This window comes from Epinephelus fuscoguttatus, linkage group LG22, assembly GCF_011397635.1.
Source record: "Epinephelus fuscoguttatus linkage group LG22, E.fuscoguttatus.final_Chr_v1".
Classification (NCBI taxonomy): domain Eukaryota; kingdom Metazoa; phylum Chordata; class Actinopteri; order Perciformes; family Serranidae; genus Epinephelus; species Epinephelus fuscoguttatus.
Genome location: NC_064773.1, coordinates 11,378,434 through 11,396,505, shown reverse-complemented (window position 1 = coordinate 11,396,505; position 18,072 = coordinate 11,378,434). Strand labels below are relative to the sequence as shown.

The 18,072-nt window shown below is 40.6% G+C and overlaps 2 protein-coding genes across 5 annotated transcripts in view; both read right to left on the bottom strand.

The window, feature by feature from the left end:
- Nucleotides 1–190: 190 nt before the first annotated feature.
- Nucleotides 191–12,133, bottom strand: hcls1 (hematopoietic cell-specific Lyn substrate 1). 3 transcript variants are annotated; one of them, XM_049566487.1, is made up of 16 exons: nucleotides 12,030–12,133; nucleotides 11,222–11,305; nucleotides 11,060–11,133; nucleotides 7,753–7,876; nucleotides 7,520–7,630; nucleotides 7,185–7,239; nucleotides 6,975–7,085; nucleotides 6,784–6,894; nucleotides 6,586–6,696; nucleotides 6,445–6,500; nucleotides 6,009–6,078; nucleotides 5,726–5,874; nucleotides 5,466–5,621; nucleotides 1,369–1,540; nucleotides 1,223–1,291; nucleotides 191–1,126 (listed from the first exon to the last, which is right to left on the bottom strand). In XM_049566487.1, the coding sequence occupies exons 2-16, from the start codon at nucleotides 11,303–11,305 to the stop codon at nucleotides 993–995; spliced, it is 1,587 nt and encodes a 528-aa protein (XP_049422444.1). In that variant the 5' UTR covers nucleotides 12,030–12,133; the 3' UTR covers nucleotides 191–992. The 3 variants fall into 3 exon arrangements, with proteins under 3 accessions (XP_049422444.1, XP_049422442.1, XP_049422443.1); XM_049566485.1 differs by having other exon boundaries at nucleotides 6,975–7,239; XM_049566486.1 differs by having other exon boundaries at nucleotides 6,586–6,894.
- Nucleotides 12,134–14,658: 2,525 nt separating this feature from the next.
- Nucleotides 14,659–18,072, bottom strand: part of golgb1 (golgin B1) — a 37,831-nt gene continuing 34,417 nt past the window's right edge. For both annotated transcript variants that reach the window (XM_049566479.1, XM_049566480.1), the window contains exon 20: nucleotides 14,659–18,046. In XM_049566479.1, coding sequence (XP_049422436.1) covers nucleotides 17,909–18,046 — 138 coding nt within the window. In that variant the 3' untranslated portion in view covers nucleotides 14,659–17,908. The remainder of the gene's footprint in view (nucleotides 18,047–18,072) is intronic.

Below are 18,072 nucleotides of genomic sequence, written 5' to 3'. Positions count from 1 at the left end.
GGCCTCAATCAACAGATTTGTCCCCCATTGATAACCACACTTTGTTTTGAATCATTCACTGCAGAATTACAGTACGTCAAACGATAACACAATATGACCATGATAAGATACATTTCCAGTGAAAGATTATAAATGATAACGTTGATGCTGACGTTACTGTAAATAAAAATTGTTGCTGTACAAACACAAAGAAGCTGCCTGGAGAATATTTTATTGACTCCTATCAGTTCATTACAGATAAAAGATGTAGCTCATTGCCACGAATATACCGTCAGATACTTATTGCCACAGACATTAAGCGAGATATTGCACAGTAAAACTACAGAAGTCAGATCAGAAGCCATTTTGACAGATTTTTTGTCATTCAGGGTGCACTCCGAATCGCATACTTTTTTACTTTTAGTAGGTACAGCAGCTGCCCTTAGAGTGTACTGCTCCATGCAGTATGCACAAACTTTACGCCCTGAACTTTGACCCTCTTGCTTTCATATGTGTTACCTTGGAGATAAAAATGCCACTTACTGGGTTCACCAGAGACAGATCAACCTGAGTGCTCTGCTGTTGTTAGTTTGCATGTATGTGGTTTAAAGTTGTAACTGCACAGATTGAAAATAACAATGACAGAAAAATGCAGATGTAATTCCACCATTGCTGTCAATCAGTTATGTGTTTGCGGCTCAGTTGATGTGACGTATCTGTTGCTGTGCAAAGGATTGTGGGTCAGTATAGCCAGAAAAGCATGCTGGCTTACATACTTGCATATTGCAAAACCGGACCGGATGTAGTAGAACATCCTGGTATTTCTGGCATACTGCGTTTGACATACTATCTATTGGGACTAAATCTTTTTCTGGCAGACTATACAGTATGGTAGTATGGGGACTGGAACACAGTTATTTTATAAATATGTTGCTAAAGTGAATTCCCTCTGTCTAAAAACCTCAGAAACATAGTTGTTTGAAGCTTGTGCAAAACCTCCCTGAGCACGGCGCTCACTGCAGCTGAACGTAAGCGGCCGGGAAAAGACCGACACGTCCGTGACAATATCCCTTCCACCAGCCCTCGTCAATCATCTCTATGTTGGTGATGATGTCATCCGGGTTGAAGGAGATCTCGTCGTCAGCCTCTGTGTGGGAGAGGAGACGGTTTGAGGATCTGTCCTCACAATGTTGAGAGATGATAATTACATGACCAAAAAATTAAGACTCCAAGAGTGTCATACCTCCTTCGTAGTCGTAAATCGCTACTGCCGTCTGACCAGACGTCAGGTCCTCATAGTCGTTATCGTCAGCTATAAAAGAAGACACTGAAATAAATGAGTATTTCACATGTGAAAGGTTTTGACATTTAACAGACTCAGACACAGACCTTGCGGTGCAGGAGGAGGCGGCTCAACAAGTTCCTCGTACTCTGCTTCGTCCTCTCCTTCGTCCTCCTCCACATCTGCTGACCTGCTGGGTAGAGGGGGAGGAGCATCGAGCTCAAGGAAATCATCTGAGCGTGGAGGCAAGGCCGGGGGCTCGTCGTATTCTGGTTCCTCCTGGAAACATGACAGAATACCTTTGATTTCATGATCTCAAATCCAGAGCCCAGGTGTTCAGAAAGTTTAATCTGGATAAGAAGAACTAGATTACGGTAACTGTGTTTGTTGGCAGACTGCCTATGATGTTGTGACATGTAGTCCCATGGTTATCCAGGTTTGGTAGTCTTGTAAAGTTTGGATCAGTGTGATCCAATCTCCAATCCAGTGTTATTTGAAAAACCAACACAAAGTAAGATGGATTAGCTGATCCTGGACAGCAGAACATGGGATTTCCAAATCTTGATCACTCTGATCCAGATTAAATTTGTTTGGGCCCAACATCAGCTAATCGGTTTACTTCTGTGCCGACTTTTCAAAGCAACATTGGATCGGATCACTGAATCTGAATAACCAGTGCTCTCAATGGGACTTCATATTGCAATGTAGACTACGAGCTCACGGGGAGACCAGCAGCTTGATGTAACTTTAAGTGTTTTTATTTGAGACAGAAAACAGACTTTGTTGGAAACTATTTTTTGACTGTTTCATTTTAAGTATTATAAGGTGATTGATATAGAATTTTTGTTTGATATTGGCAGCTATTAAGGGATTATTTTATGGACACAATTCCTTTTTTTTTTTTTTTTACTTTACTGGAAGTTTAATTAGGTCGCCTAATCTTTATCTACTTTATCAAATAAATTAAGTGCAAAATATAAATAAATAAACATATTTTTGACCCATTTAATAGATTTATTACAATTTGTTCCTGAAATCCACCCTGAATCTAAGCTTCAGCTGAAATCAGCATAATCCTAATGAGTTGGATCAAAGGTGTTACAATCCTACTAAAAAGTTTGAACAACATACTGAAGGTTTGATCCAGATCAGTACCAAAGATGGATTACATGATCTGATCTCATTTAAGAATCCTTTTTTCTTTTGAGCAACCAATTTGCAAGATTTAATCCAATCTGAAATCAGATCAGAATATTTCTAAACAACTGGGCACAGATATGATCTAAGACACGCATGTCCAAAGTCTGACCCGGGGGCCAGTCGTGGCCTGCAAAGTGATTTTAAATGGCCTGCGGCTTGTAGGTCAAAATGTACTATGTGTGGCCAACAACACAATGGCAGGTAGGTAGGTCGGTACTTTATTAATCCCAAGGGAAACGAAGGTACCCAGTAGCTTATCTCACAACGCATACAAAATCTGGATTGTTTGTTGGTTTTTTGTTGAAGGTGCTTAAAAGTAAAAAAAACTGTGGTAAATAAGGAATAAGGAGTGTTGCAAAGGAATAACGTTAATCAGGCGAGATCATCTTGTATTTTTCCATTCACCTCATGATGGTAGGACTATTGTACAGTTTGTAGACATGCACACAAGTGGAACTAATGACGGTAAAGAAGCAAACGATAGGTTACCTAGCAGCAGACATTTCCTGCCAGGAAGCGGACATGGCCGCAGCAAAGAAGCACAAAGTTGACATTGAGGGACGCTGGTTTCAGAAGTGGTGGAAAGTTGAATTCTTTTTTAGTAAAAGATGAAACGTTTGCCTCATTTGTATTTGTGTTCCAGCTGGCCCCCAGGTATTTTTTACCTTCTCTAATCTGGCCTAATGAAGAAAGTCCAGACACCCCTGACCTAAGAAGACTTCCATATAAGATCTCTCATGTATCACTGTCACATTTAAGTCACTGTGTCTGTTTTTTTAACACTCTTCTAATCAGATGGAAAAAAGAAATATTGTGTCTGCTGCACAGTATTAAACCTGTTTCCCTACTTGCACCTCATTTCCTAATGCAAACAAAGATAGTAGCTAGATATTGAGTCATGTCTGTGCTCAAGTTGTGAAACACAGACAAAAATTAAAAAATATTATTATGACATACTGTAAGTTAGTATACAGTGATGTTTCCTTACAGTATTTTATATATTTTTAAATAAAATATAACACATTATTACTGTGACAGTCCCTCTGCTTGCTGCACTTTCTCTCATCAGGGCTGCAGACCTGATTAAGTTTAATCAGCGACATGTGACACACCTGTGCCCGGGGTGCCCCGTGCATGAATGAGCGGGCAGCAGCCAGTCTGCGGGCTGATCTTGTCTCGCCCGACATCTTTGTGTTGTGGCTTTTGTTTCCTTTCTTTGTTTTTATTCTTTTTTGTTTAAAAAAATTCTATTTATTTGTTACTTTACATGTTTGTCTTCTGTTTTTTTGTGACAGTAATCACTAAACGCTGATATAAAATACTCGCTGAAGCACCAAATGCGTGTTAATCTGCAGCTGAAAATTTTAATTAGGTGATGCAGGTAAAAAACAAGTGATAGACATGACAGGGACAAAACTATGTGGGACACAAGACAGGTGTAAAATAACAATTAACACAAAAGACAAACACAGGCATATTGGTATAATGTTGACAATGTTTTTTTTAAATTTTATATACTTTATTAATCGCCGAGGGGAAATTCAATTTTTCACTCTGTTGTCAATTACACACAGGTCCAAACACACACATGTGCAAACTGGACCTATACATGCACTAAGTGGAGAGATGTCAGAGTGGGCTGCCCATGACAGGCGCTCCGAGCAGCTGGGGGGTTCGGTGCCTTGCTCAGGGGCACCTCAGCAGTGCCCAGGAGGTGAACTGGCACCTCTCCAGCTGCCAGTCCACACTCCATATTTTGGTCCGGACGGGGGCTTGAACAGACGACCCTCCGGTTCCCAACCCAAGTCCCTATGGGCTGAGCTACTGCCGCTACTAGTGGCATTTTGTGTTTGCTGGTGTGTGTTTGTGTGTTGATGAAGTTGATGAGGTAGTAAAAAAGGGGGAATGAGTTAGAACAAGAGGAACAGGCAAGAGGGGAAGAGTCATGGGTGCAAAAAAGACTAAGCAAACTTAAATAAGGAAAAAGGGAGACAGAAAAATAAATAAAAATGAAGAAAATAAATAAATTACTAAAGAAATACGTACATACATAAATAATACATATAATAATAAAAAAAATCTCTCTCTCCCAACCTCCGACCCCTCTGTCCTCCTCTTAAAATTCAATTCAATAAATTAAAAGCTAAATTACATAGCAGAGGTTTCCCCTTCCTCAGTTCTCCCGTTTTAGTAATGAAATAATTGAGCCCTCTTAAACAACAAACACTGAATTTCTGTGGCCTGATCTCATGGTCTTTTTTTTCCTAATTGCCATTAAAGCAAAAAGAAAGTCTCGCACACTGCAGGAAAGTTGTCCCAACTATTAAAACATGGCTGATGACTTAATAAACACCTTATATTTACAGAGGATTCAAAAGCTTTTAAGACAAACTCACTTTGTGAAACAGAAATATGAAAAGAATAAAAGATACACAGGGAAGTTACAGAGAGATAAAGGGGGATTATCTTGACTTTTTGTTGCCTTTTTCTACTTTTATTTTTACCCTCCTCAGTTTATTTAGTTGGTATTACTGTTGCTATGTTTTTCAGTTACTATTTGATTGTCATGGGATCTGCTGTCAATAGTATACAGAGTATTGCTCGCCTTATTGTTTAAATTGATGCATGAATTATTCTGCTATTGGTTCACTCATTCATTTTCCGTAACTGCTTATCCTGTTGGGGGTCGCGTGGGGGCTGGAGCCTATCCCAGCTGACATTGGGCGAGAGGCAGGGTACACCCTGGACAGGTCGCCAGACTATCACAGGGCTGACACATAGAGACAGACAACCATTCACACTCACATTCACATCATGTCTTTGGACTGTGGGAGGAAGCTGGAGTACTCGGAGAAAACCAACACTGACACAGGGAGAACATGCAAACTCTTCACGGAGGGGGCTCCCCACCTCGGGTTCAAACCAGCTGTGAGGTGACAATGCTAACCGCTGCATCACTGTGCCGCCTGTGTCACTGGTGCATCTGTAATTGTTTGAATCGTACCTCAGACTCTGGCTGTGGCTCCGGTGTTTCTTGTATCTGTGGCATGTGCTGGGGGAATTCTTCTGGTGGCATTTCGTACTCCACATCTGGTTCCACATCTGGAGCCACATTTGGAACAGGTGGTGGACGGATTTCCTCCTGTCTTCTGCTCTCCTCCTGCAGGAAACACAAAATCATTAACATGCATGTTGACCGGTACTTTATATTCTGACCTCTTTACATGTTCACATTGTGTATACAGTGCAGTGTGTACGTGTTACCTCTTGTCTGCGTTTGGCCGCCTCTCGCTCTCTGCTCTCCCTGGCTTGTCTCCTCACTTTCTCTTCTTCTGCCTTCTTCTTGCTCTCTTCATCTGACGCTTTGGCCATGTTCTCAAAACGGGCCTTCAGCTTTCCTGCACCTGAACTACCTGCATAACACAGAGGGATAAAATATGAATACAGAGCAAATCAATGTCTGAACATGTGAACACCTCAGCACTGGCAGCTTTACTTGTTCAGCACGCGGCAGAGTTGATTATGTTGAGTGAAATAAAGTACTTACAGGCCTCTATTGGTTGTGTCTTTTCATATGCTGAGGTTGGAGAGTCAATGTCAGAGAAGCCGGCTGCACTCTGAAAGCACAGACAATAATCATTCAATCTGTTCATCTGTTGATACTGACTAGCACAGTAATGATCAGATAGTCAAATGATTCATATGTGTGTGAACCATGATTATACAGCCAACTGTAGCACCATAGCTGGCCCTAAGTTGGTCATGTTCAACATATTATTCACACAACAAAGCTTGTACAACCCTGCATCACTTAAAAATGATATCTTGAATTCAAAGCACAACAATACAGATTACTAAAAGAGGCTCAAATAGGCATAATAATTAAGTAAAATAAAGATTGAGACACAAATAATCAATATAAATGCCAATAATGCCAATCCACAGGGCAATTAGTTGCTTTACTTCTCAGGTGTAACACCGACCTTATCCATGCGATCTTCCTGAACTCCATAACGACCTCCGAAACCTGCTGAATAATCTAAACAGACGACAGTTGAATGAGTCTGGTGTGCTACAGTGTCAGTAATAATCTAGTGTGTTTAAATATACATGTGTTTCCTCACCTTTCTGTGACTGATGTTTCTCCGTCTCGCCCTTATAATCGTAACCCAACGCAGCTTTATCCACCTTTTCCTTCTCGACACCAAACTTCCCTCCAAATCCCTTCGAATAATCTGAATGCGAAGTGAATAACAGAATAAAGAAATCAGATGTTGAGCAAAAAGGTGTTAAAACTGACAAATGCTTCGACTTTAACGTACCTTTCTGCGACTGGTGCTTCTCTGTCTCCCCTTTGTAGTCGTACCCCAAAGCAGCTTTGTCCACCTTCTCCTTTTCTACACCGTACTTCCCTCCGAATCCCTTAGAGTAGTCTGGGGAAAAATAAGATGCAAAATCAAGCAAATGTGAAACAAGGAGTGTGAAAACTGATGATTGCTACACCTAAACTCACCTTTTTGTGACTGGTGCTTCTCTGTTTGTCCTTTATAGTCATATCCCAAAGCGGCCTTATCTACTTTCTCCTTCTCCACTCCGTATTTTCCTCCAAAGCCCTTTGAGTAATCTAAAAACATTTGGATTTTAAGTAAAATTCTGTTAGGTGGCAACTTCCAAAAGGGAAATATTGTACTGTAAGTGAGAAGGTGGATGACAGGTGACTTACCTTTCTGAGATGCATGTTGCTGCACCTCTCCTTTGTATTCAAAGCCCAGGGCGGACTGCACAGACAACACAGAGGCTGCATTTAAGGTTCACATATTGCTTTAAAGTACGCTAGAGGAACCCTCCCAACTAGATGTGATGTCACAATATCTGGACCATTGTTACACGTGTTAAACTCACATTTAAAGTGAGCACAGAGAGGCTTTCCTCCTTCTACAGATGGCTGTAAACCGTCTAGCGTAAAACTTCACATACGCCAGTGAAGGTCAAACATGAAAATAAAGGAATAATAAAGACAAATCTTTGAGCTAAGGGGGACTCGTCTTGTCCTCTCACCTTGTCCACTCGGTCTTTCTGAACACCAAATTTCCCACCGAACCCTTTCGCTGCATCTTTCTGAGAGGAGTGCTGCTCGACCTGTGCCACATAGTCGTGCCCCAGAGCCGCCTGAAGAGCAGAGATACATCAAACAGTACACGTGAACAGTGGACGCAGAGTGAAGGATAAAATAGATGGCAGTAGATAAAAGGAGCTTATCGCCGTATTTAGAGTATTAAAAATGTGTCAACCTTGTCCATTCGGTCTTTTTCGACTCCAAACTTCCCTCCATATCCGTACGAGGCTTTGGGAGTCTGTTCCTTCTGCTTCACCTGCTCGTGCTCCCCAACCACTTTGCTTCTGAGCTCTGCAACACTGACAGATCACACAGGGTTCAAACACACTGACACTGAGATGCACTCCAGTCAAGGGTGTAAATACAGACAGTGCAGGCAGTGTGGTGGCACTGGAGCTCATGAGGTAGGGGGCCCACTGAGAGATGCATTGGGTGGAGAATGGGCCCTTATGAGTCATTGCCACCTTAAAAATATGCCTGTGTTCAAAGAGGAACTCTCATTAAATTAAAAACAGTGCCATCTGCTACGTATGTCCTTGAAAAAGGCAAACCCATCTCTGACATGTTTATTTTTTCTGCTTCTTCTATAACTATAAATCAATTATTCTATAACTATAAATAAACTATTAAAAATGTTAAATTAAATAAATAATTTCTTATTTTCTCTAGTATTTTTAATCATATACAGATATTTAATGATGATAGTTGGGTGATATGTATGTTGATGTTATCCTGATCATGTGACAAGACGATATGTGCATGACAGCGTGCATTAGGGCCTGTCATAACTACCATACACCACTGACTCCAGTACACATGATGACAGTAATATTTGTCATTTGATTGTTTATCAGTAACTCATAACATAATACCTTAAAAGCATAAATCAGGGGTGTCACATTTCATTTTAGTTCACAGGCCACATACGGATTAGACTCTTTGGCGGGCAAGTTCTGTCCCCGGCGCCATATGTTAGACAACCCCTGGCCTAAATTAAAGACAGTGTGAACAAATTTGCATGATTCAACAAAATGCAAATTCAGACATAAAACTAAAATAAAAGTGATAAATGCAACATCAGAAGGCAGATGAAAACAACGGGTGTTACTGATGCTTTAGATTAGTTGTACACCACTAATAGGAGCGGCTTTGTGGTCGCCAGGTTGTGAGAAGTTCCTTTTGCTGGTGTTTATCCTTTCTGTTAGGTAGGGGTGGGAATCACCAGAGGATCCACAATACGATAGAATCATGATACTTGAGTCATGGCTCAATATTATTGCGATTTTACATATGCTGCGATATGCTAAGTATTGTGATAATATATATAGCAATATGTAGTGGCAGTTTCAACATACTACAGTTCCTACTACAGGCCACCTAGTTTGTGAGGTGTATCGGTTTTGACTCGAGTTTCTGTTCCCTTTCTGGAGATCACAGTACTCACATGTGGCACAGAAAAAGTTTAACAAGGTTTACTGACTTCACCACTGACTTGATGTCCTATTTCTATATATTCTCACAGATTACCTGTTATTATACTTCAACACTGCATAATATAACGATCCAAATCAACACAAACTGCAAGTTGTCTTTTACGCACGACGTTGTCAACACTCTCCTTTTGTCGTGTGCACTAAACTGCCTCATGGCACCAAACCTGATGTAAATAACTTGTGCCTGTATTCTAACACATAAAGTAAATATTTACCCTCAGTACAGTCCACTACCATACACTATTCAAAATATACAGAAACTATTGTGTAAACTTAAATACCATCAGAACCTATACGATATGTCATATCAACACAGAAATTCTTACCAAATATTAGTATGTGCTTAAGTGGCTCTTACACAATATAATGCGATTTATTACCTTTTTTAAAAATGTAAATTATATCCTCAAGGGAAACTTTGTCAATATCTGATTTTTCCTAATAAAAAGTTTTTAGTTTGTTGACCTAACTTTAGACATTTTTTGCAGCAGCAAAATGTGTCTAGTAGACTGAAAAAGTAATTCTTCTCGTAGGCTACCATAAGTTTAATTTGTATTTGTAATATTAATAATTCATATAATTAAAAATAAACTGATACTTTACACTGTGAGTAAATATTTTCCCCCCACCCTTACTGTTTGGTAGTTATACAGTTGTAAGCATTGGAAATCTATTACTAAATGCTTGCAGATTTAATACTTTATAAATGTAGTTTTACAACTAGGTTCGGCAACAAACACCACGCCTCGAATACTTCTCATTTCCACCCAAAAGTATTTAAGCACACCTGATGCATTTCCCTCTCTTCGATGCATTTTTCATATCCCACCCGCCCAAGCCCTACTCGCTTCTCACGTCTTTCTCTTCTCCTTTCTGCATACATGAACCAGTGGGGGTTCTATCCGAAGCCGAGCTCACGAAGAGACAACTCCCCGACTCAGTCTCACTCCCATGAACCCTTGATCCTCATCCTGTCATCCCTAACCTTTCATCCATTCGTCCCTCGACCTTCATCCCTCAACCCTCCGACCCTCGTCCCTTATCTATTTAACCCTCATCCATTCGTCCATCAACCTTCATCCCTCTGACCCTTGTCCCTTATCCATTCAACCCTCATCCATTCGTCCATCAACCTTCATCCCTCCACCCTCCGACCCTCGTCCCTTATCCATTCAACCCTCATCCATTCGTCCATCAATCTTCATCCCTCAACCCTCCGACCCTTGTCCCTTATCCATTCAACCCTCATCCATTCGTCCATCAACCTTCATCCCTCCACCCTCCGACCCTCGTCCCTTATCCATTCAACCCTCATCCATTTGTCCCTCAACCTTTCGACCCTCATCCCTTCATCTCTCCATCTTTATCCTTTCATTCTCTAATCCGTCTGTCCTAACCGCTTTCCTCCAAACCCATAATCTATCATATGCAATAAACCATTCGAAATTTTAACTTATTGGTGTGGTCCTTGTTAGTGAATATTGCATAAATTTTAATGTTACAAAAGTTGTTAATGAATAGATTTTGGTTGTGTCACTCCGCAGGATTTGTGGCCCATAGTAGCTACCGAAACAACTACATAACTCTAAAAAGGATAAATCAAGTTTCCTGCTGGAGGAGGATGAACACCCGCTGAGGTGACTCTTCACAACCTTGCAAGCTAACACCTTATAAGCTCTTTATAAAGTGTGACTTCTCAGGAAGTGGTATCTAAACCTGTCAGCAGTTTCTAGCCCTATTCTTACATTCAGCACCACTGCCTGTATTTATAGTCTCACTGTCTGCAGTGACAATGCACAGTGGTTTAAATCTCACTGTCAAAGTGTCATCAGCGTATATTACCCATATTAGGAGACACTTGCTGTCTGACAGCTCTGCTCACACTTCCTCTTCCTGTTGCTACACAGCACCCACTCTGACCTGCGTTTCTCTACGTCGTCTACATATTTGTTAGTTTCCAGACAGACACAAAAGTCGTGCATCTGTTACCTGATGTGCTCTTTACGTCCTGAACCCTCAATGGTCTTGGCTCCCCACCTCTGCTCCTGCTCTGATACGTCATTCTGAAACACAATGTCAAAAAAAGTTTGACTGACGCGCACACACACCCCCCAAATATGATGATACACATCTCCAGGACGTTTACAGCACCTCAAAATCAGGGTCTGTCTCCCAGTCGTCGCCCTCTGCAGCCACCTTCATGCTCACACTGTGGCCCACGACTGACTTCCACATCTGGGGAAGTAAAACACACAATGAGCCACAGAGTTCTGATTAACGATCATGTGTTCACAACGTCATAAAAACTGTTATATCTCTATGCACTTACAGTCTGTTCGCTGTGTTTTTATTATGAGGACTAAATTTAAACTACAAGCTCTGCCAACCATTTGCTGAAGTCTCAAAAAGGAAGTTATTTCAACACCAAGCTTCATTTCCCCATAATGACACACACTTCAGCACTTCATGCGGCAAAGACACTAAAGTACTTCAATAAATAGCACCATTACAGCATATTATTTAAGATAATACTTCATGTAGAGCTTAAGATCCTCTGTAACATACTAGAAATTACATTATTTCTTCAGTGTGGCATAAAAAATATTCTTTATATTCATTTAATTAATGCTAAGTTGCTAATTATCACTTTTGCTTGAATGTATATTATATTTTACTGTCATAAATGGAAGTTATAGGCAAGTAAATGTAGTAGAATTTGACATAATATTGAACACACAGGTCCATAAAATACAAATGCTACCTAAAGTTAGCCCCCTCATGTACATGTACTGTTTTGGCATCCATGTCTGGCTAACGTCTGCCCCAACGGTTTACTGTACATCAGCTTAAATACGTCTGACTAAATTCACTTCCTTAATACAGTTTAAAGTTAAATAAAATAAAAATACACACATATAACCTTATTAGAGTTAGTTTAAAGAACAAAAACGATCGTTACCTTTTAGTTGTCAGGGTTAATTATCCGTGTAAAGGTGAAGTTTACACTGACAAGTGTTGATGAACTTCTTCCCTCAGGTTGTGACAGCTTGATGGGCGACAAGTGAACGCGCATCGGGCGCACGTGAGCGCGCGTTGATGTAAATAATCGCACAAATATCGTCCATTTTTATAGTAATTTAATCAAAAACACGTATATAACGTTGCCGTTGTAGCATAAATTATGTATATGTAGTTTAAAAAAATAAATTAATTTATATTTTCAAAGAAATTAAGATAGTAAATTATGATGCGTTCAAGTATACACGGAAATTAGAGATTTAGCGACCAGACGAAGCGGTGATGACAGTAAATGCGGTGTTTTAGGACACAGAAGCTGCAGCAGCGACTTTAGCCAACAAGCAGTTAACATTGACAATGATGGGCTGTCACTTTTAGTTAAATTTTCCTACTTTAAGGAGAGACACCTCAGTTGAAAACACACACTGAACAAACATTTAAACGCAACACTTGCTCCCATTTTCACAGGTATTAAGTTAAGGATCTAAAACTTTTTTTCAAGTACTCAGTAGATATATAGCTCTCAAATTTTGGTTACAAATTTAATATCCGTGTCAGTGAGCACTTCTTCTTTTCCAAGATCCACCCACCTGACAGCTGTGGCATATCAACATGCTGATCAAACAGCAAGGGAAATGTACAGTTTGATCACCAAACACTATGCCACAGATGTCCCAAATTCTGAGGGAGCGTGCTAGTGGCGTGCTGATCACAGGAATGTCCACAAGAGCTGTTGCCCTTGATCTTAATGTTCAATTCACTACCATAAGATGTCTCCAGTGTAGTTTCCCTGAATTTGGCAGCACATCCAACCAGCCTCACACTGCACAAGCTGGTTATAGTGACGAAATGCTGTCAGGTTAAGACCCTGGTGAGGACGATGAGCATGCAGGTGACTTCCCCAAGACAGTTTCTCATGGTTTGTGGAGAAATTCTTGGCTGTGCAAACCATTTGTTGCATTACCTGTCTTGCAGGTGAAGACACTGGATGTGAAGGTCCTGAGCTGGTGTGGCTACATGTGGACTACAGCTGTGAGGCCGGTTAGATGTACTGCCAAATTAAAGGGATCGGAATTGGTAGTGAAATGAACGTTAAGGTCACGGGCAACAACTCTGGTGGACATTCCTGCAGTCAGCATGCCAATAGCACGTTCCCTCCCTCAACCTTGAGACATCTGTGTCCTGTGATCAGACTGCACATTTAAGAGTGTCCTTTTATTGTGACCATCCCAAGACACACCTGTGTGGTAATGACGCTATGTAATCAGCATGTTGATATGTCACACCTGTCAGGTGGATGGATCTTGGAAAAGATGAAGTGCTCACTGACATTGATTTCAACAAATACACCACCAAAACTTAGCAGAAATACATCTATTGAGTGCATGAAAAAGTCTTAGATCTCTAAATTAAACCTGTGAAATATGGGAGAGAAACTAAAGTGTTAAAGTTTTGTCTAGTGCAGTTTTCTCATGCACTTAACAATTTTGAGATTAATGATTATTTTGCTTCTCTTCTTTCAGACTAGTGGAAAGAAAACGTCCAAAATACAAATTAAGGTGTTCATTTTTGTACAGATATCTGTTCTGGAAATGTATCCAAAAAGTGCTTATTTAATTTAACAATGCACCATCTGCATTTGGGATATATATTTGAAATCTTCTGCTAGTGTCTGAGCCAGAAATCTCAACTTCAGCAGCACTTACATCCACCAAACTTTCCAGTTTTATTCCTTTCCATAGCCTGAAGGTTTTTACAGATAGGTTTGTTCATATATCATTCATAGCCTGATTTATATAACATTTTATTCCCAAAACAAGGTTAAAAATTAGTTTTATTTGTGGAATGAAAAAAAAAAAGATCTCCCTCCCTCCCTCCCTCCTTCCCTCTGTGAAATCCTTTGACTCTAATATGATTATAAAGTGAAACAAGAATTTTGAACCTGGCTTTAGCAATGCTCAGATCTCTGTTCAGGAAATAAATCAGTGTGTATTTAAATAGATTGTGCCTCATTTGCATATTTAAGCATAGAATCTGAGAAAACTTGTCTTATAAAACATAATAGCCTGACTGTAAGTAATGAGCTGGGGAAGTTTCACAGTGATATGTGTTAGTCAATCACCTGTAATGTTTCCCCCTTAAAATAATTTTAAAAGCAGAACCTGGATGCAGTCAGTTACAGGTGTGATTTAAGCAGCTGTGGTGTAGTTGTAACACTTGGGGGCAGACTTACACAGCTTATACCCAACAGCCACAGGGACAGGAAATAAACATTGGAATGATTGATGATTGTGAGTACTCAAACTCTAAAATTATAGTGACTACACTATAACTACACTACAAAATACTGTGACTAAAATCACAGTATTTTGTTTGGTTTTTGTTGTTGTTTTGTCAGGAAAGTGGGTTCAGAGCCATCACTTAATATCGGAAAGAAGTATTAAAATAGTTATTAAACATTATTCTTTTAGATCCATGCTGAGTTTAGATGTGTCATTAAATCTTATTTGTACCATTTTAACTTCCATATTCAGTGATTAACTGACTGACAACAGACAGAGACAATGATATGATATGAATATGTTTAGTCTTTATTATGTGCTTTGAGCACTGCTGCAAAAAGTGATGGTGAGTTAAAGGTCCAGTGTTCAGGATTTAGAGGGGTATATTGGCAAAAATATAAGTATGTTTTCTTAAGTGTGTAATAATCAGACAAACCAAACACTGACTCTAAATAGGGCCATTTCCATTATTGCATCAGCCGTCGTAGTTCTTCTACATGGTTGCCACATGGTGTTAAGTTTCAGTTGGTTGCAGTCCACAACTTGAGCCACTAGATGCCGCTAAATCCCTCACACCAGACCTTTAAGTAACAGCACAGACAGTGTGTTTACATGATGCTTTCTCCCACATAGAGAAGCACTGTAGTGTTTATAAGACCAGCACTTAACTGTGAGCATTTTAAAACATCAGTTTATCATGACCCACATGTATAAACGTTTGCTGAAACTCACTCAAAATCACTGATTAATGACGACCCATTTATTCTTAATGACTTCACAAATAAAGAGAAAAAAACCCCCAACGTGTTTAAAATCACTGAACTGAAAAGTAACTGAGCCCAAAATAAAAAGAACAAAAGTCCCGATGTCTGTTTTTGTTCGACAGACACAAATGAACATGTTTGACAGGATCTGTCCCTGATCTAAACCACCAACACTTTTATTACATTTTAGTTTTCTATACAGCCCTTTTTTAAAACAGTTATTTACAGATGAAGTTTGTGTACGACGTGAAGGACATGAACGTTAAAAGAATACGAGTACAGAGGAATCTTTTCACCAACAGAGAGCGATTAAATAATGAAGAGAATGATGTCGATATATGCGTAGGTGGACCATAGTAACTGTTATGGGCAATAAATTATGCTACATCCGAGTAGTTTATGATGGGATGGATATCATTAGAAAACACAGCAGTCTTTCTCCTCTGGAATGAGTCCACACTGTGGTAACATTGCACCTGAACGGCAGCTTCACCTGCCATAAAAACTACAGAGCACACTGTAAAATCTAAATCTGTGCAACACAAGCATGGACAGGGAATATTTTTGGATATGTACGAGGGGAAAACCCACATCCAGCTGATGTGCATCATACATATACATATATGTACAAATATCAATATAATGCTCCCACTGATTTATAGAAGAAGAAAAGAAGAGAGAAATGAAAACACAACAGGAATGTGTAAGAACAGAAATTGCACTGTGCTCCGTTTTTGTGCATGAAATGAGTAGAAGAGGAAGAGACTGGACTATAACAGCACATCCTGAACCTCAAGCCATCTTTAAATAAAAATCACATTTTGGGAAAAAGGCTTTTCGCTTTCAGGTGAGAGTTACACCTCCTCCAAACATACAGAATGCATTCAGGGCCCTGAGCGAACCTAAGCAACAGTTTGGTGTTTTAAAAGCAGGTTGGAGGTGCGTGAAGCTTCGCCAAAACAGAGCCAGGGTGAGTGGTTCATCAAACAAGCGACACTGACGCATGAAGCAGGTCAGGACATCTTCACTGGGATCTGGTGTAATAAAACAAAATCTGTGAAGTCATCCACTGTCTTTTCCTCTGCCTTTTGGTTTCTGGGTTTAGTGATGGAGTGCTTACCTGTTCTGCTGAGTGTGTCCTAAGGTCAGAGAAATGCTGCGAGTCGAGCGAGACCTGTTCCTGCCTGGCCGCAAAGCAAACCAGTAAGCGAACAACCATTAAATTGTTTCACAGTTTCCCGGTGAAGATGTCCTAACCCGGTGGTTCTCAGTCTTTTTCATGTCAAAGACCCCTAAATTAATTCACATCAGGTCATGAGCTCGAAAAGGCTCACGAAAAGGCTCCGCAAGGTGTCGCTTGTTGAAAAACTGCTTGCTCTGGCTCTATTTTGCCTCCAATTTATCTTCAGAGCAATAGAAAGCTGTTTCTGAGGCTCACTTGGGGCCCACTGCGCTCCCTGAATGTTGTTGCTCGTAATCAGGCCCCCAGGAAAGCCACTCAGCCTTGCAGCCAATTGTTCCCAAGTGGCCACTCTCAGTTTTCCAGCAACAAAAATCCTCTGTGTCCTAAAAAGCATTTCCCCCATAGGCCACCATTATAAAAGAGACGTCTGTATAGCTGTAGAACTTTTCGACCCATGGAGGTTCCATAGTTGTAAAACTTTCCTGGAGCCGAGAAAAGGGATTCAAAAATCTGTGATGTCATCACAATGTAAAGTACACAAGCCGAGCGGGAACTTGTGGGTGGAGCCAGCGGGAGAAACACTACTGCGCATATTCAGTGAGCTGCATACTGTTGAAGTAAATGTAGAAGAACTTTTTTTTGGCATATGAGCTCAAGTAGGTAGTAGGTAACTGCAGCTGAAGCAGCTATGTGACTCACCCACCATACTTACACGTCAATCCACTATCAACCAGCAGAGGCCAAAAATGCTATGCTAGCGATTACCTAGCTATGAAGTAGTAATGTAAAAGAGAGGTGATTACAGTTAGGGTAAGGTAAGACTTTCATCTGAGCCTTATTCACTACTCTGTGTTGCAGCAGGGTTCGGATAACCGCCCTGATGTTGGGTTTGTTTAATACTCGTGGTGGGCGCTGGGAATGTCGTGTACGCTACAAATGTAATGTGTCTGCAGCTATACTTGTCTCTACGTACCAGGCGAGCCGTTCCATTGGAATCAATAGGCGCCATCTTGACATAGGATATCAAGGTATTATAATAAATCCATGCTCTGAGTACATCTGGACACTTGCTTGCGTTCCATCTGTATGTTAGAAGAGGTGTAACATGACAAGATGGACACCACTCTGACTGTGGCGTCATATTTAACAAAACCTGTAGCTTAGTCCCCAAAATGTCCGACTTCTGCTCTAACTTAAAGTGACCCTTTTATGTTCATATCTAAAGGCACATGAAGAACACCATCTGCCAACACACTTGATTACGAATCTACATTTTTACCCACTAAAACCACTGATTTTTAAACAGACATATTAGTCCCTTTATGTCCCCTCTGCTTGGGTTTCCCTCAAATTTAAAACCAATGACAACAGCTTCCTATTTAACTCCACATACTTTGGCTAAAAGACTAAGTCCTGTAAAGTGCAATGTTTGTGTGTCGAACTTCCCTCACACCCTTGTATAACTCATTACATGTCACAATATAAAACATATTGATGGCTTGGGTTAGGTCTGTGTCACACTTCCATTTTCTCTCCCCTCCTCTCTCTGTCTCTTATCTGTGAGTTTTCTTTTTTTTTAAAGGAGCTGGTTTCAGAGGTATCCGCCCAGACACAGCAGCAGCAGGACGTGCACGGTGAGCAGATAGAGGCTGAACAGCAGAGGGGTGCGCTGGCGGGAGCAGAAGGCCACTCGGAGCATCCGCATCAAACCCGGGCTGCTCCTTCGAGTCTGCGAGAGAGGGAGGGAGGAACAAG

Excerpts from the sequence above, each read along its gene's own strand:
- hcls1 (XM_049566485.1), bottom strand. The coding sequence starts at position 11,305 with ATGTGGAAGTCAGTCGTGGGCCACAGTGTGAGCATGAAGGTGGCTGCA. Across the intron at positions 7,240-7,519 it reads AGAAAGACCGAGTGGACAAG|TCCGCCCTGGGCTTTGAATA; the intron begins GTGAGAGGACAA and ends TTGTCTGTGCAG. Across the intron at positions 5,622-5,725 it reads CGGCCAAACGCAGACAAGAG|GAGGAGAGCAGAAGACAGGA; the intron begins GTAACACGTACA and ends TGTTTCCTGCAG.